Raw genomic sequence first — 12,924 nt, forward strand, 5'->3', positions numbered from 1 at the left:
AAACAACGAAACTGGAACTCCATCTGGGTCTCCCACATGGGTGGTAGGAGCTCAAACACTTGGACCACCTTCCAATGCATCCCAGGGTGCAAATTAGCAGGAAGCTGGATAGATGTGGAGTAGCCAGGACTCAAACCTGCCCTCTGAAATAAGATGCAAGGGTCGCTGCTGTGCCACAACACTGGCCTACCTTTTCTTACCTATACTTGTTAAGACTTATTTATTTATTTGAAAGGCAGAGTCTCAGAGAGAGAGAGAGAGAAACTTCCACTGCTGTTTCATTCTGGGCTGCAATGGCCAGAGCTGGGCTAATTGGAAGCCAGGAGCCAGGAGCTTCTTCCAGGTCTCCCACATGGGTGCAGGGACCCAAGCACTAGGGCCATCTTCTGATGCTTCCCAGATATATCAGCTAGATTGGAAGTGGAGCAGTTGGGACTCAAACTGGCACCCATATGGGATGCTGCCCCCAACTCCACCCATACTTAAAAAAAAAAAAAAAAACTTATGACCACTTTTTAATCACCTCTCCTCTTGGCTGTCAGTCTTCTTGAGGAATCTCTTTCATACTTAACGTTCCCCATCTCAGGGACACTATTTACACTTTATCATAGTGGAATAAATAAAGGTGTGTGCCTTTGGCACACTCCATCCATGTCACAAAGGTTCTCAAACTTTTTTTTTTTTTTTTGAGAAAACAATTCAAAAAATGAGTTCTGGTTTGCCCAGCCCACCAACATGAGGTCTGTTCCAACTGTCCAGAATCGTTAAGACTCATGATGGAATTTATAGTTAAGGAAGTGAAAGTGTTATTTTTACACATTTAATGCCGATAATTCACTCATCTGAGTGAGAATAAGGTGCTATTAAAGTAAAAATAAGTCCAAGGTTCTGTTGAAACAGTCACATAATGGAGGACCTGTTCCAACCCTAGGCATAACAGCAAAGGGTGGAAGAAAATGCAGAAAAGACTCATCTTTTACTGAGAACTAATGAACAAAAGAGAATTTCAGGTGGATATGTAAACTCACCAGAAATAAGATCATAAACAGGACAGAGAAAGAACAGTGGGTAGGGAAACCAAGGCAAGTTTTTCCTAACTGAATTCCCCCTTTCCTAATGTCCCAATGAACACATTCTCTTTCAGAGGTACCTATTTCAATCATCAGAATGTCCCATCAAAAGATCCAAAAACATGGTGTGTGTTGGGTTATATTACAACTCAGCTATTCTGAATACATCCAGACTACAATCTTAACGTTGACAGCAGACGTCAACATGACTAATAAGAACCTTAGTCACTTCCCCTACCTATACCAGATTTGATATGTAATGTTTTCCTTTTATTGGAAATCTAGTTTATTTTTAGAGATTAAACTTAAAAAACAAGAAAAAGTTGTCCTCTTGTTTAACCACTTAAAAAAAAAACACAAAGCAAAATACACAACACCATTTTTTTTAACAACAACAAAAAAAACCCACTTTTTCATTTCATCTCTGCACTAGGAGTGAAAGAGAGTGAAAAAAGGGGTAGGGAAAAAGAGTATTTATAAGAAAAGTGAACCATGGAGATCAGGAAAAAGAAAACTGAAGTAATTATTTGTTCAAGACCATGACAACCTTCCTGGGCTCCTCGTGATAAAGTACAGAAACCATAGTCTTCTGTGATGTGAAATATCACAGAATGAATCAAACACTATTTCCATTAATAAATCCTGACTTGGAAATTTTTTCTAATATTATTTTCTCCATTGTCATCATTAATACTTAGTAAAAGACTGGCTACAGAAAATTAAGTGTAGAATAACTTTCTCTTGTCCTTGACCTGGACATAGTGTTCAGGTTCTTGGAAGAAACCACCAGGGCTCTCAGAATCCAAACAGTTAATAGGAAACTTAGGGCTGTCTGTCTTGCAGAGAGGCTTCTTGGGGGCAACTGAACAGCCCAGCATCACCATTTAACCCTGCTGAACATTCTGACATCACACAGTGACTGTATCAGCAGATGTGCTTCCTTAACATAGAAAAATCTATTTAAAGAAATAACTTGGGGCCGGTGCCCCGGCTCATTTGGCTAATCCTCTGCCTGCGGCGCCAGATTCTGTCCCGGTTGCTCCTCTTTCATTCTAGCTCTCTGCTGTGGCCCAGGAAGGCAGAGGAGGATGGCCTAAGTGCTTGGGCCCTGCATCCACATGGGAGACCAGGAGGAAGTACCCAGCTCCTGGCTTCGGATCGGTGCAGCGCCGGCCGTAGCGGCCATTTCAGGGGTGAACCAATGGAAGGAAGACCTTTCTCTCTGTCTCGCTCTCTCTCACTGTCTAAACTCTGTCTGTCAAAAAAAATAATAAAATAAAATAAGAAATAACTTGGTGATTCTGAGATTCTGGATCACTTTAAAAACCTGCAGGGCAAAGTCGAAATTGTTGGGGAATGGTTAAGATTAGCCCAACACAGCTATTTCTTATTTTTATTCTTATCCTAAATGGCTTTATTCTTGTCCTAGATGTAATATTTTGAATTTGAAAAAATATGCCAAGCACAATTAAAGGCCAAAACCATCACCCAAATTATGCAACTGACTGACAGAAGAGCCCAATTTGACCCTAGCAACTTACGTGTCACAACGCCTCTGAAGAAGGCAATTCAAAGTTAAAAGAATGTGACCTTTTGTGGAGTGCCCTCAATTTTCAACTATGGTTCAGCTGGATGAGGCCCTATTCCCAATAACAGCAAGAGACTCTGACTTCTTCCAGTCACAACCGGACTTTCTGACATTCCAAAGATGTCACAGGATAGGTTTGACCAGAAAGTGTTAATACCACCTTTATTCAGGAAACTTGGAATTGCTAAGACTTTTCTTCACTTAAACACTGGACAGAATTATCTGTAGTCCTGTTAAGTGGAGAAAGGAAAGGCACTAATAAGCAATTTTAAAAGATTTATTCATGGGGCTGGCGCTGTGGTGTAGAGGGGAAAGCCGCTGCCTGAAGTGCCAGCATCCCATATGGGCACTGGTTCAAGTCCTGGCTGCTCCACTTCCGATCCTGCTCTCTGTTATGGCCTGGGAAAGCAGTAGAAGATGACCCAGGTGCTTGGGCCCCTACACCCACGTGGGAGACCTGGAGGAAGCTCCAGGCTCCTGGCTTTAGATTGGCTCAGCTTCAGCCACTGCAACCACCTGAGGAGTGAACCAGCAGATGGAAGAAATAAAAAATAAATAATAAAATAAATTAAAAAATAAATCTTTTTATTGAGAGGCAGAATGATAGAAAGAGACAGACAGACATATTCCATCTACTGGTTTACTCTCCAAATGCCCACAATAATCAGGGCTCAGCCAGGCTGAAGCCAGGAGCCAAGAACTCAATCCAAGTCTCTTACAAGGGCAGCAGGAATCCAAACATCTGAGCCACCATTAACAGGAAGCTGGATCTTAAGCGCAAAATAGAGGTGGAGATACCTCCGATATCAGAGTGCGGGTTCAAGTCCCAGCTGCTCTGCTTCCAATAGAGCTTCCCACAAAGTACCTGGGAAGGCAGCAGATGATGGCCCAAGTACTCGAGTCCCTGCCACCCACATGGGAGACCAGGATGAAGTTCCAGGCTCCTGGCTTCAGCCTGACCCAGCCCTGCTTTTGGTGGCCATTTGGAGAGTGAACAGTGGCTGGAAGATCTCTTCTCTGTCACCTACCCTTTCAAATAAATAACTAAATAGAAAAAAAAAAAAAAAAAAGCCCAGAGTAGCAACAACTGGAACTGGCATTCCAATATGGGATATAGGAGTCTCAACTGGCAGTTTAACCCACAGTGCCACAACACCCGCCGCAATCCACATTTGAAACGCTCCTAGTGTAAACACAATCAGAGGCTCAGATGCATGGCATCACTCACACAGAAGCAAGGTTTACAGCATGCTCCTGAGTGTGGAATGTGATACAGATCAGAAAGAAAACATAAACAGTGAGTGACAACTATTCAGCATCAAGGTGGCTACAGGATATAACATGACTAGCTAGACAGCAATGAGGATGTTGGTACTTTAAAAAAAAGTTTCTTTATTTGAAAGGCCGAGCAACAGAGAATGAGGAAGAGAAAGAGAAATCTTCTATCCGCTGGTTCACTCTCCAAATGCCTGCAACAGCTAGGGGCTAGGCTAGGCCAAAGTCAGACCTAGAACTCCATCTAGCCCATGCAAGTAAGTGGTAGGGACTCAAATACTTGAGCTATCCTCTGCTGCCTCCAAGGATGCACACAATCAGTAAGCTGGAGTGGAGGGGGACCAGTCAGCACCCTGAAAGGGATGTGGACATCCATGTGGCAGCTTAACCCCCAGGCCTCAGTGCCCTCTCCAGATGTCGAGAGTTTTTATTTGTACCGAAAGTTTAACTTAACTAAAGAATCCGTTAAGTATCTCTAAGCACACAAACACAGTGTCCTAGGTTCTAACAGTTTCCTTTTGAAGTTAAATTTAAGACAGGAGAAGAACTTTCAAGAAGTAGATTTACTACTGGTCATCCAGACTTTGTTCTCAAATGTTCCTCCAAACAGAGGAAACCTGGCAGTCTCTTGGTCTGTCACTCGATACTCTGCTCTTCAGACAGGGTGAACGATTAGAAGAAATTTGCCCCAAAGTCCTTGAGACAACCTACTGCAAGTAAGTTAAGGTAGCCAGAGAAAGGCAGGAAGGTATCTTCACTAGAGCGGCCCGTGTCCTACCTTGGCGCAAGATTGATTTGCTTGATCTTTCCTACCAGTTTTAAAACTGCCAGAAATCATCATCTAACACAGAGAACTGCACTGTCCACATTCCTGCTTCTAGAAAGCACACATTGGAATGCTGAGCACATAACTGTCAATCAGGGCTCCAAGGGGAGCAGAGAAAGGGGAACCAGCAGAGAAGACAGGCTGCGGGAATTGAAACGCCACCGTGGCCAGGTGACATCTGTAAAGACAGGGAGGCCATAAAGAGTTATCCAAACGACTAAAATTACTTTTTCCAGCTATCCCTATTAATGCAGATGTGGGGGAGGGGAGCAGCTGGCCGTGTCAAAGAAGAGGGGGAGGCATGTCTGGCATTCAGAAAAATCAGATCAGAAAGGAGCACCTTCTGAGGTTTTTTCCCCTGTTCTCCAAGTCCCTGCTAGCTGCAAACCATACCAATTAATTTCTTGATTTCTGTATGTCTAAGATGTGGTGAAAATAACAGATATTGCAAAAAGAAATTGGTAATATGAAAGCCCACAGATACTATTACGTTTAATATTGAGTCCTGCTTTGTTTTTTGAAGAAAAATGTGAAGATGCCAAAATAAAGAAAAAGCGTATCTGGCTTCCTGGGTCAGATCTTCGATCTGCCTTCTCCTCCCTTTCCCCTCCGCTATTCATGCAAACCCAAACATTCTGAAACAGTTCTTTTCTCCCAAAGAGCTCAGCCTGCTGGAAAGAAAGTTTGAGTAGGACCCATGCAGGTAAGAAGTGATCTGGATGACCAGGGTGGGGAGTGGGGGTGGGGGAGGGGAAGAATGGCGCGAGGCAGAATCCCATTGGCTTCTGCCTGTCCTCACTGGCAAGAACAGAAAGCAAAGCCTCAAACCAGTTCTCTGACAGGGCCCAACGCCTCTGCAGCACCCCCCGTGTAATTACACACTTGAGTGACTGGACTCTGAAGAAAATTGAAGGCCTGAGCTCCGAACAGCTGCCATTTTCTCTCTCCATCACACCAGCGTGATTACTTGAGAAATGAACAGCCCCGGCTCAAAGCTACTCCAGAATTCTCAGAGGAAATATGGCTCCGTGTTCCAATAATGAGATTCTTAAGGCAAGCGTTACTTACAATCACTCCGCAAAAGGAGCGAGCCGAGCCCCTATATCTTACAAATTAGAATTTAAGAAACCCAGCGACAGTCTTGGACGATCATTACTCTTCGGCTGCTCCAAGGATTCTGGGCTTTGGTCTATTTTTAGTGCAGAAAACTGTTAAGTTCTTAAAAAGGTAATCATAATAAGACGAAAAACTCTCCATAACTTGCTTCTTATAAAGGCAAATTTGCCCCATTTTAGGTTGAAACTGATGAATTCCTCTACCCCTAATCTTTACCCTTTTCTGCCAGAAACTCTTGGCTTTATCCAAAAGAGCATTAATAACACTTGAATTAAAATTAAACACACACACACATATACACTAAATCGAGATTTCCTCCCTCTTTTGATTAAGAAAAAAAACTTAGCAAGTTGCCAAAGATGAAATCGTTTCTTTGCTGAAACCTGTCACTTGGGGAAGCTGAAATATCACATAGTGCTAACAGATTCTTTTTCCTTTCTCAAATGCATCTTCCGGTTTTCCCACCATCTAGTCATTCTGGGGTAGTAAAGGTAAAGAACTCTCCCTATAATTACATAATTTACAAATTGGCTATTCTAAAAAATGTTACATTCTTTAGAGTTAACCAGTTGAGTAGATAACTGAGTAGCACTGCTGTTCACCAGAAATGTAAGGTAGACACTTTCCCTTCGTTCTGAAGTATGAAATAAAAGATGGCAGTGAAGATTTATGGTTTTGTTCCCCTCCAAGAGGAAAGGATGGAATTAAGGTACCAGCAATGCCAACTCCACAAAGGGACAGGAAAGGACTCTCTAGCAATGAAAAGGCACTACTGTCCCCCTTAAAGACAAAAAGACAGCAGAAGGGCAACTGGCCAGGACCACCGGGTGAGGGGCTCTAAGAACAGTTCTATTGTTCACGGATTCCTAGAAGTAACTCAATCACAGATCTAGGTGCCGAAGATTTATAAACCATCTTTAAAACTCCTTAGGTTCACAAGCATTCTACTGGCTGCTCTAATAAATATACATTAGTCTGCTTTACACTGACGAGTCTCATCCCTCATTCCCATTTTCTAGTAATTCTTATATTTCTAATTTAGGGGGACAAAGCATATATCTATGATCAACACAATAATCTCAGCTTAGATTTCATATAAATAAAATAAAGGAGACAAAAAAGGGATACATTTAAATGTTTTTGGTGAGAGCATTACCAGACTTCTAACAGTTCTGCTTCCCCCCCACCCCCCTAAGTTTTTGATATGAAAGCCACTGCTTGCATCTACAAAATAAATAAGGGTTTAAGTAAGAAGTAGACTGGCTAGGTAAAATTATGTTTTTTTTTAAAAGATGTATTTGTTTATTTGAAAGGCAGAGTTTCAAAGGGGGTGGGGGGGAGAGACAAACAGAGATCTTCCATCTGCTGGTTCACTCCCAGATGGGCTAGGGCAAAGCTAGGAGCCTGGAACTCAATCCAAGTCTCCCATGTGGGTGGCAGGGACCCAAGTACTTGAGTCACTCTGCTTGTTTCCTAGGTGCATTAGCAGGGAGCTGGATCAGGAGCAAAGCAGCCAGGATATGAACCTGTGCTCATATGGGACGCCAGTCTTGCAATAAGCAGCCTACTCAGCTAGGCCATGCTGGCTCCAAGACTAAATTTGAAAGATACCATTATGATGATAACAGGAATGAGGAAGCCCAAGGCATTTGTCGAGTTGAGATTTGAGTTCCTGTGCAATATTACATGCAGAGTAGCCAGAATAGTTTCTTCCTAACTGGAAAGTCCCTTCATATCAAGAACAAAGGTAAACATAAGAAATTGTTAATCCACAACCCAAGACCTACTCATCCCATAATTGTGAAAGACAGTACTTTTCTCTCCCATCACAGCCATCAGAAAGAAGAAATAATTTACGCATATCACAAACCATCCTCACAAATTTTAGGAAATGGTACTCACAATAAGCATAGTAACCAGAAGATTCTTCTTGGTGACTTGAGCATGAGAGAAGATGTAGTTCAGGACAGTGTTCATGTCACTTTTGTTCTCCTCCCGAAGGGCAAATACACATTTGTCATAGTGACCTGCAAGCAACAAAAAGAATTGGTTCTCAGCCATGTATGAAGGTTCATATTTACGTGCTATTTGTTTGTTTTTAATGTCAACTGGTAAGCAAGAATTTTCTTAGATGGAAACTGGCAGTGTAGTTGACTAAATGGAACACTGAACAAGAAGTCAGGCATCTGGACCTAAGACCTGGGCTCAAGGCCTAGCTCTTAGCAACTTCTATGTGCCTGTGAGCAAATGATTTGACTTCTCCAGGCCTCAATTTCATTATATTAAAAAAATCAGGCAGGTGGGTGGGCCTTAAAGACAGAGGGGTTTTGAATAACTCTATCCCTCTCTTATGTTAAACTCCCTCATTTAGCTTCCTGGAATGATTTCTTTAGAAGATAGGATTCTGCTGAAGAAGAAATGTCAATACCCTTACACTGGTGACCTTTAAGCTCTACCCCAGTGTGAGATTCTCACTCCATGTTTGACTTGCTGAGAAGATTCTACTCAAACCTGGAGCAACAGTTTTAGCGCAAGAAATAAAACCACACCAAATTCATCAGTATCCATGAGAAGTGTGACTGTTAGCTCTGCAATCAACATTTTCCACATAACACCACAGAACAGCTAAGCAATGAATGCCTAAGAATCTCAAATCAAAACCCAGGTACAGGCCAGCGCCGTGGCTTAACAGGCTTAACAGGCGCCGGCACACCGGGTTCTAGTCCTGGTCGGGGCGCCGGATTCTATCCCGGTTGCCCCTCTTCCAGGCCAGCTCTCTGCTATGGCCCGGGAGTGCAGTGGAGGATGGCCCAAGTGCTTGGGCCCTGCACCCGCATGGGAGACCGGGAGAAGCGCCTGGCTCCTGGCTTCGGATCAGCATGATACGCCGGATGCAGCGGCCTTTGGAGGATGAACCAACGGCAAAAAGGAAGACCTTTCTCTCTGTCTCTCTCTCACTATCCACTCTGCCTGTAAAAAAACAAAACAAAAAACAAAAACCCAGGTACAGATCAAGGAGAACCTTGTGTTAAGTGAGAAGGTCTGCTGGGAGACTCTGGTGCTCATACTTACACTGGGCTTCCAGAAGGCCTCCAGGGGCAGGGCAATTCTGAGTAAGAAAGTGGTATTTTGCAATAGAAGTATCAACTTCAGCTACACTGTAGTGACATCTACATGAAGGGGTACAAGTGGGGCCAGTGTTGTGGCCCAGCAGGTTAAGCCACTATTTGTGATAAAGGCATCCCGTATCAGCACCTGTTCCAATCCCGGCTGCTCCACTTCAGATCCAGCTCCCTGCTAACATACCTCGGAAGGCAGTGGAAAATGTACTTGGGTCCCTGCCATCCATGTGGGAGACCCAGACAGAGTTCCAGGCTCCCAGTTTTGGCCTGGCCATTGCAGCCACTGAAGAGTGAACCAGCAGATGAAGATCTGTCTCTCTCCCTCTCCCTGTATCTCTGCCTTTCTAATAAATATATCTTTAAAAGGGGGTGGGGGTAGGGATACAGGTAATATTCAGTTTATCACAAAACAGCTTACCTCAGAAGTAAGTTTCAAAGTAAAGAATTTGTGTTTGAATATTCTCAAGAGTCAGGATTTTAAGAAATCATGAAAACACTACAGGATCATCACCTCAGTTCGTATCTCTTGTTGAGCTACAAACCAGAACAGTGGTCTCCTAACTGCATTTTCATGGTTCCCTAGAATACTGGGCACACTTCAGAAGCAACTCTACTTTTATTTGTTCTAAATATTCAAGATTAACATATGCATTTTTTCAAGATAAAACTAAAATACTTTTGAAATCAAAACAGTAGACTGCAGTTATCTAGAGAGCTGCCATTTTCATAAAACAAAAAACAAACAAACAAAAAAAAACACTTAGAACAATGGAGGCTATTAAAGAGACAGAGAAATCTTCCATCTGCTGGTTCACTCCCCAAATGGCCACATCAGCTGGGGCTGGGCCAGGTCAAGGCCAGCAGCCAGGAGCTTTGTCTCCCATATGGGTGCGGGGGCCCGAGCACTGGGCAATCTTCCGCTGCCTTCCCAGGTGCATTAGCAGGGAGCTGGATTGGAAATGGAGCCGCTGGGACTGGAATCATGGCCCATGTGAGATGCTAGCACTGCAGACAGCAGTTTAATCCACTGTGCCACAGCGCAGCCCCCCCCCCCCCAAAAATTCCAACAGGAATTATTGAAACCAGGTGAGATAAGAATATACTGAACCAGGGTAGAGGTAGTCACTGACAGAAAGCAATTAATACGAAGTGTTACCTCTTTTAAAACTTCTAATTGTGGGGGCTGGCGCCGTGGCTCACTTGGTTAATCCTCCACCTGTGGCGCCGGCATCCCATATGGGCACTGGGTTCTAGTCCCAGTTGCTCCTTTTCCAGTCCAGCTCTCTGTTGTGGCCCAGGAAGCCAGTGGAGGATGGCCCAAGTGCTTGGGCCCTGTACCCGCACGGGAGACCAGGAGGAAGCACCTGGCTCCTGGCTTCAGATTGGCACAGCGCCGGCCATAGCAGCCATTTGGGGAGTGAACCAACAGAAGGAAGACCTTTCTCTCTGACACATAGAGTTATACAGTGAGAGAGAGAGACAAATAAAAAAAAAAAAACAAAAAAAAACTTTTAATTGTGAAATATATACATAGAGTAGATAAAATACATAAAAGCTAGAAATCAATAAATATCTATGTGTTGCTTGAATATACCTACCAAGTTTTAAGGGAACATATTTATGAGTAGGCACTGTGTCCAGTTAAGATGCCCACATCCCATAAAAGAGTGCCAATTTTTTTTTAAAGATTTATTTATTTTTTTACTTGAGAGTCAGAGTTACACAGAGAGAGGAGAGGGAGAGGAGAGGGAGAGGGAGAGAGAGAGAGAGAGAGGTTGGCCAGAGTCGCGCTGATCCGAAGCCAGGAGCCAGGAGCTTCTTCCAGGCCTCCCATACAGGTGCAGGGGCCCAAAGACTTGGGCCATTTTCTGCTGCTTTCCCAGGCCATAGCAGAGAGCTGGATTGGAGCAGCTGGGACTAGAACCAGCACCCATATGGGATGCCGGCGCTTCAGGCCAGGGCGTTAATCCGCTGCACCAAAGCATTGGCCCCAAGAGTGCCAATTTGAGTCCCAGCTACACTGCTCATTTAGCTTCTTGCTAATGTGCCTCGGAGGCAGCAGGTGATGGATGGTCAAGTACTTTAGTCTCTGCCACCCACATGGGGGTTTGGATGAGTTCTTGGCTTCTGGCTTCGGTCTGGGCCAGCCCAGGCTGTTGTACCAAGTTTTGGCCATGTAGAAAGTCAATTAGTAGATTTTCTGTCTCTCCATCTCTGTCACTCTGCCTTTCAAATAAATAAATATATCTTAAAAAACAAACAAACGACCACATCTTCAGTGTCTTTGGATTCCTCTAGGTGCTCCTCCTCAGAAAGAATCACCAAGTCATATTTCATGTTAATCATTCTTTTGCTTTCCTTTACATTTACCAGCACAATAAAAACAGTTTAATTCTTCTTGCTTCTGGACTTGATAAAAATAGAATTGCTGTATATGGATTCCTCTTTTTAAAAAAAAAAAAAAAGATTATTTACTTGAAAGTCAGAGTTACACAGAGAGAGGAGGAGAGGCAGGCAGTGGCTTTACCCACTACACCACAGCACCGTTCTGTACATGGACTCTTCTGTACCTTAGTGTTTTCCCTCAACATTCTATTTTTATGATTCATCCTTTTCTTCATATGTGTACCTTGGTTCATCCATTTTCACTGCTTTATACAAATGTACTACAGGAATATACAAGAATTCAACAATCTATTTTAGATTATTTCCTGTCTTTTTGCTATTATGAACAATGCTGCCACAGCCAGTCCTATATATGTCTCCTAATAAATATGTGCAAGAGTTCCTCTAAGCCGGCGCTGCGGCTCACTAGGCTAATCCTCCGCCTTGCGGCGCCGGCACACCGGGTTCTAGTCCCGGTCGGGGCACCGGATTCTGTCCCGGTTGCCCCTCTTCCAGGCCAGCTCTCTGCTGTGGCCAGGGAGTGCAGTGGAGGATGGCCCAATTGCTTGGGCCCTGCACCCACATGGGAGACCAGGAGAAGCACCTGGCTCCTGCCATCGGATCAGCGTGGTGCACCGGCCGCAGCTCGCCAACTGCGGCGGCCATTGGAGGGTGAACCAACGGCAAAAGGAAAACCTTTCTCTCTCTCTCTCCCTGTCCACTCTGCCTGTCCAAAAAAAAAAAAAAAAAAAAAAAAAGAGTTCCTCTAGAGTGTATTATATAGGAATGAAATTTCTGGGTTGAAAAGTGTAAGTTCAGCTTTATCAGATATTGACAAACTGTTTTCTGAGGTGGTTGTACCGACTTGCACTTAAGAAGCAGTGAAAGATAAACATGTGATTTTTGAACTTCTACCAGTTTCATGTGGTTTTGGTTCACATTTCCCTAAACAGTAATGGACTGAGCAAAGTTTTGTAAATTTATAGATTATGTGTGATTTGTATTCTGTGAATTTTCATTTAACTCTTGTGTCCATTATTCTATTAGATTGTACTTACTGGTTCATAGTTCTCTAGATACTAATCCTTTGTTAGGTGTGTATTCTGTAAATATCTTGTATCTTCAGTCTCTTTGTGGTGTATTTTGATGGATGCAAGTTCCTAAGTGAGACTGAATTAATCAGCTTCATCCTATAGAGCTTGTGTGTGCTGCAACAAAATTGTCTCTACCATGAGGTCATGAAAATAATCTCCCAAAGGAGCTGTAGTTTTGGCACAGTGGGTTGAGCCACTGCCTGCAATGCTGCCAACTTGTATTACTGTACAGCTTTGAGTTTGAGTCCTGGCTGCTCTGCTTCTGATCCAGCTCCCAGCTAATACACCTGAGAAGGCAGCGGATGATGGCCCAGATACCTGGGACCTTGCCACTTGCGTGGGAAACCCAGATGGAGTTCTAGGCTTCTGATTTCTGCTGACCTACCCCGGGTCTTTGTGGCCATTTGGGTAGTGAACCAGCAGATGGAAGATCTCGCACTCTCTGTGT

At 43.7% G+C, this 12,924-nt stretch overlaps 1 protein-coding gene across 9 annotated transcripts in view; it reads right to left on the reverse strand.

The window, feature by feature from the left end:
• ACACA (acetyl-CoA carboxylase alpha) overlaps positions 1–12,924 on the reverse strand; it is a 332,967-nt gene that overhangs the window by 148,988 nt on the left and 171,055 nt on the right. For all 9 annotated transcript variants that reach the window (XM_062216876.1, XM_062216880.1, XM_062216874.1 and 6 more), the window contains one exon: positions 7,778–7,902. In XM_062216876.1, coding sequence (XP_062072860.1) covers positions 7,778–7,902 — 125 coding nt within the window. The remainder of the gene's footprint in view (positions 1–7,777; positions 7,903–12,924) is intronic.

The sequence above is a fragment of the Lepus europaeus genome, chromosome 18 (genome assembly GCF_033115175.1).
Source record: "Lepus europaeus isolate LE1 chromosome 18, mLepTim1.pri, whole genome shotgun sequence".
NCBI lineage: Eukaryota > Metazoa > Chordata > Mammalia > Lagomorpha > Leporidae > Lepus > Lepus europaeus.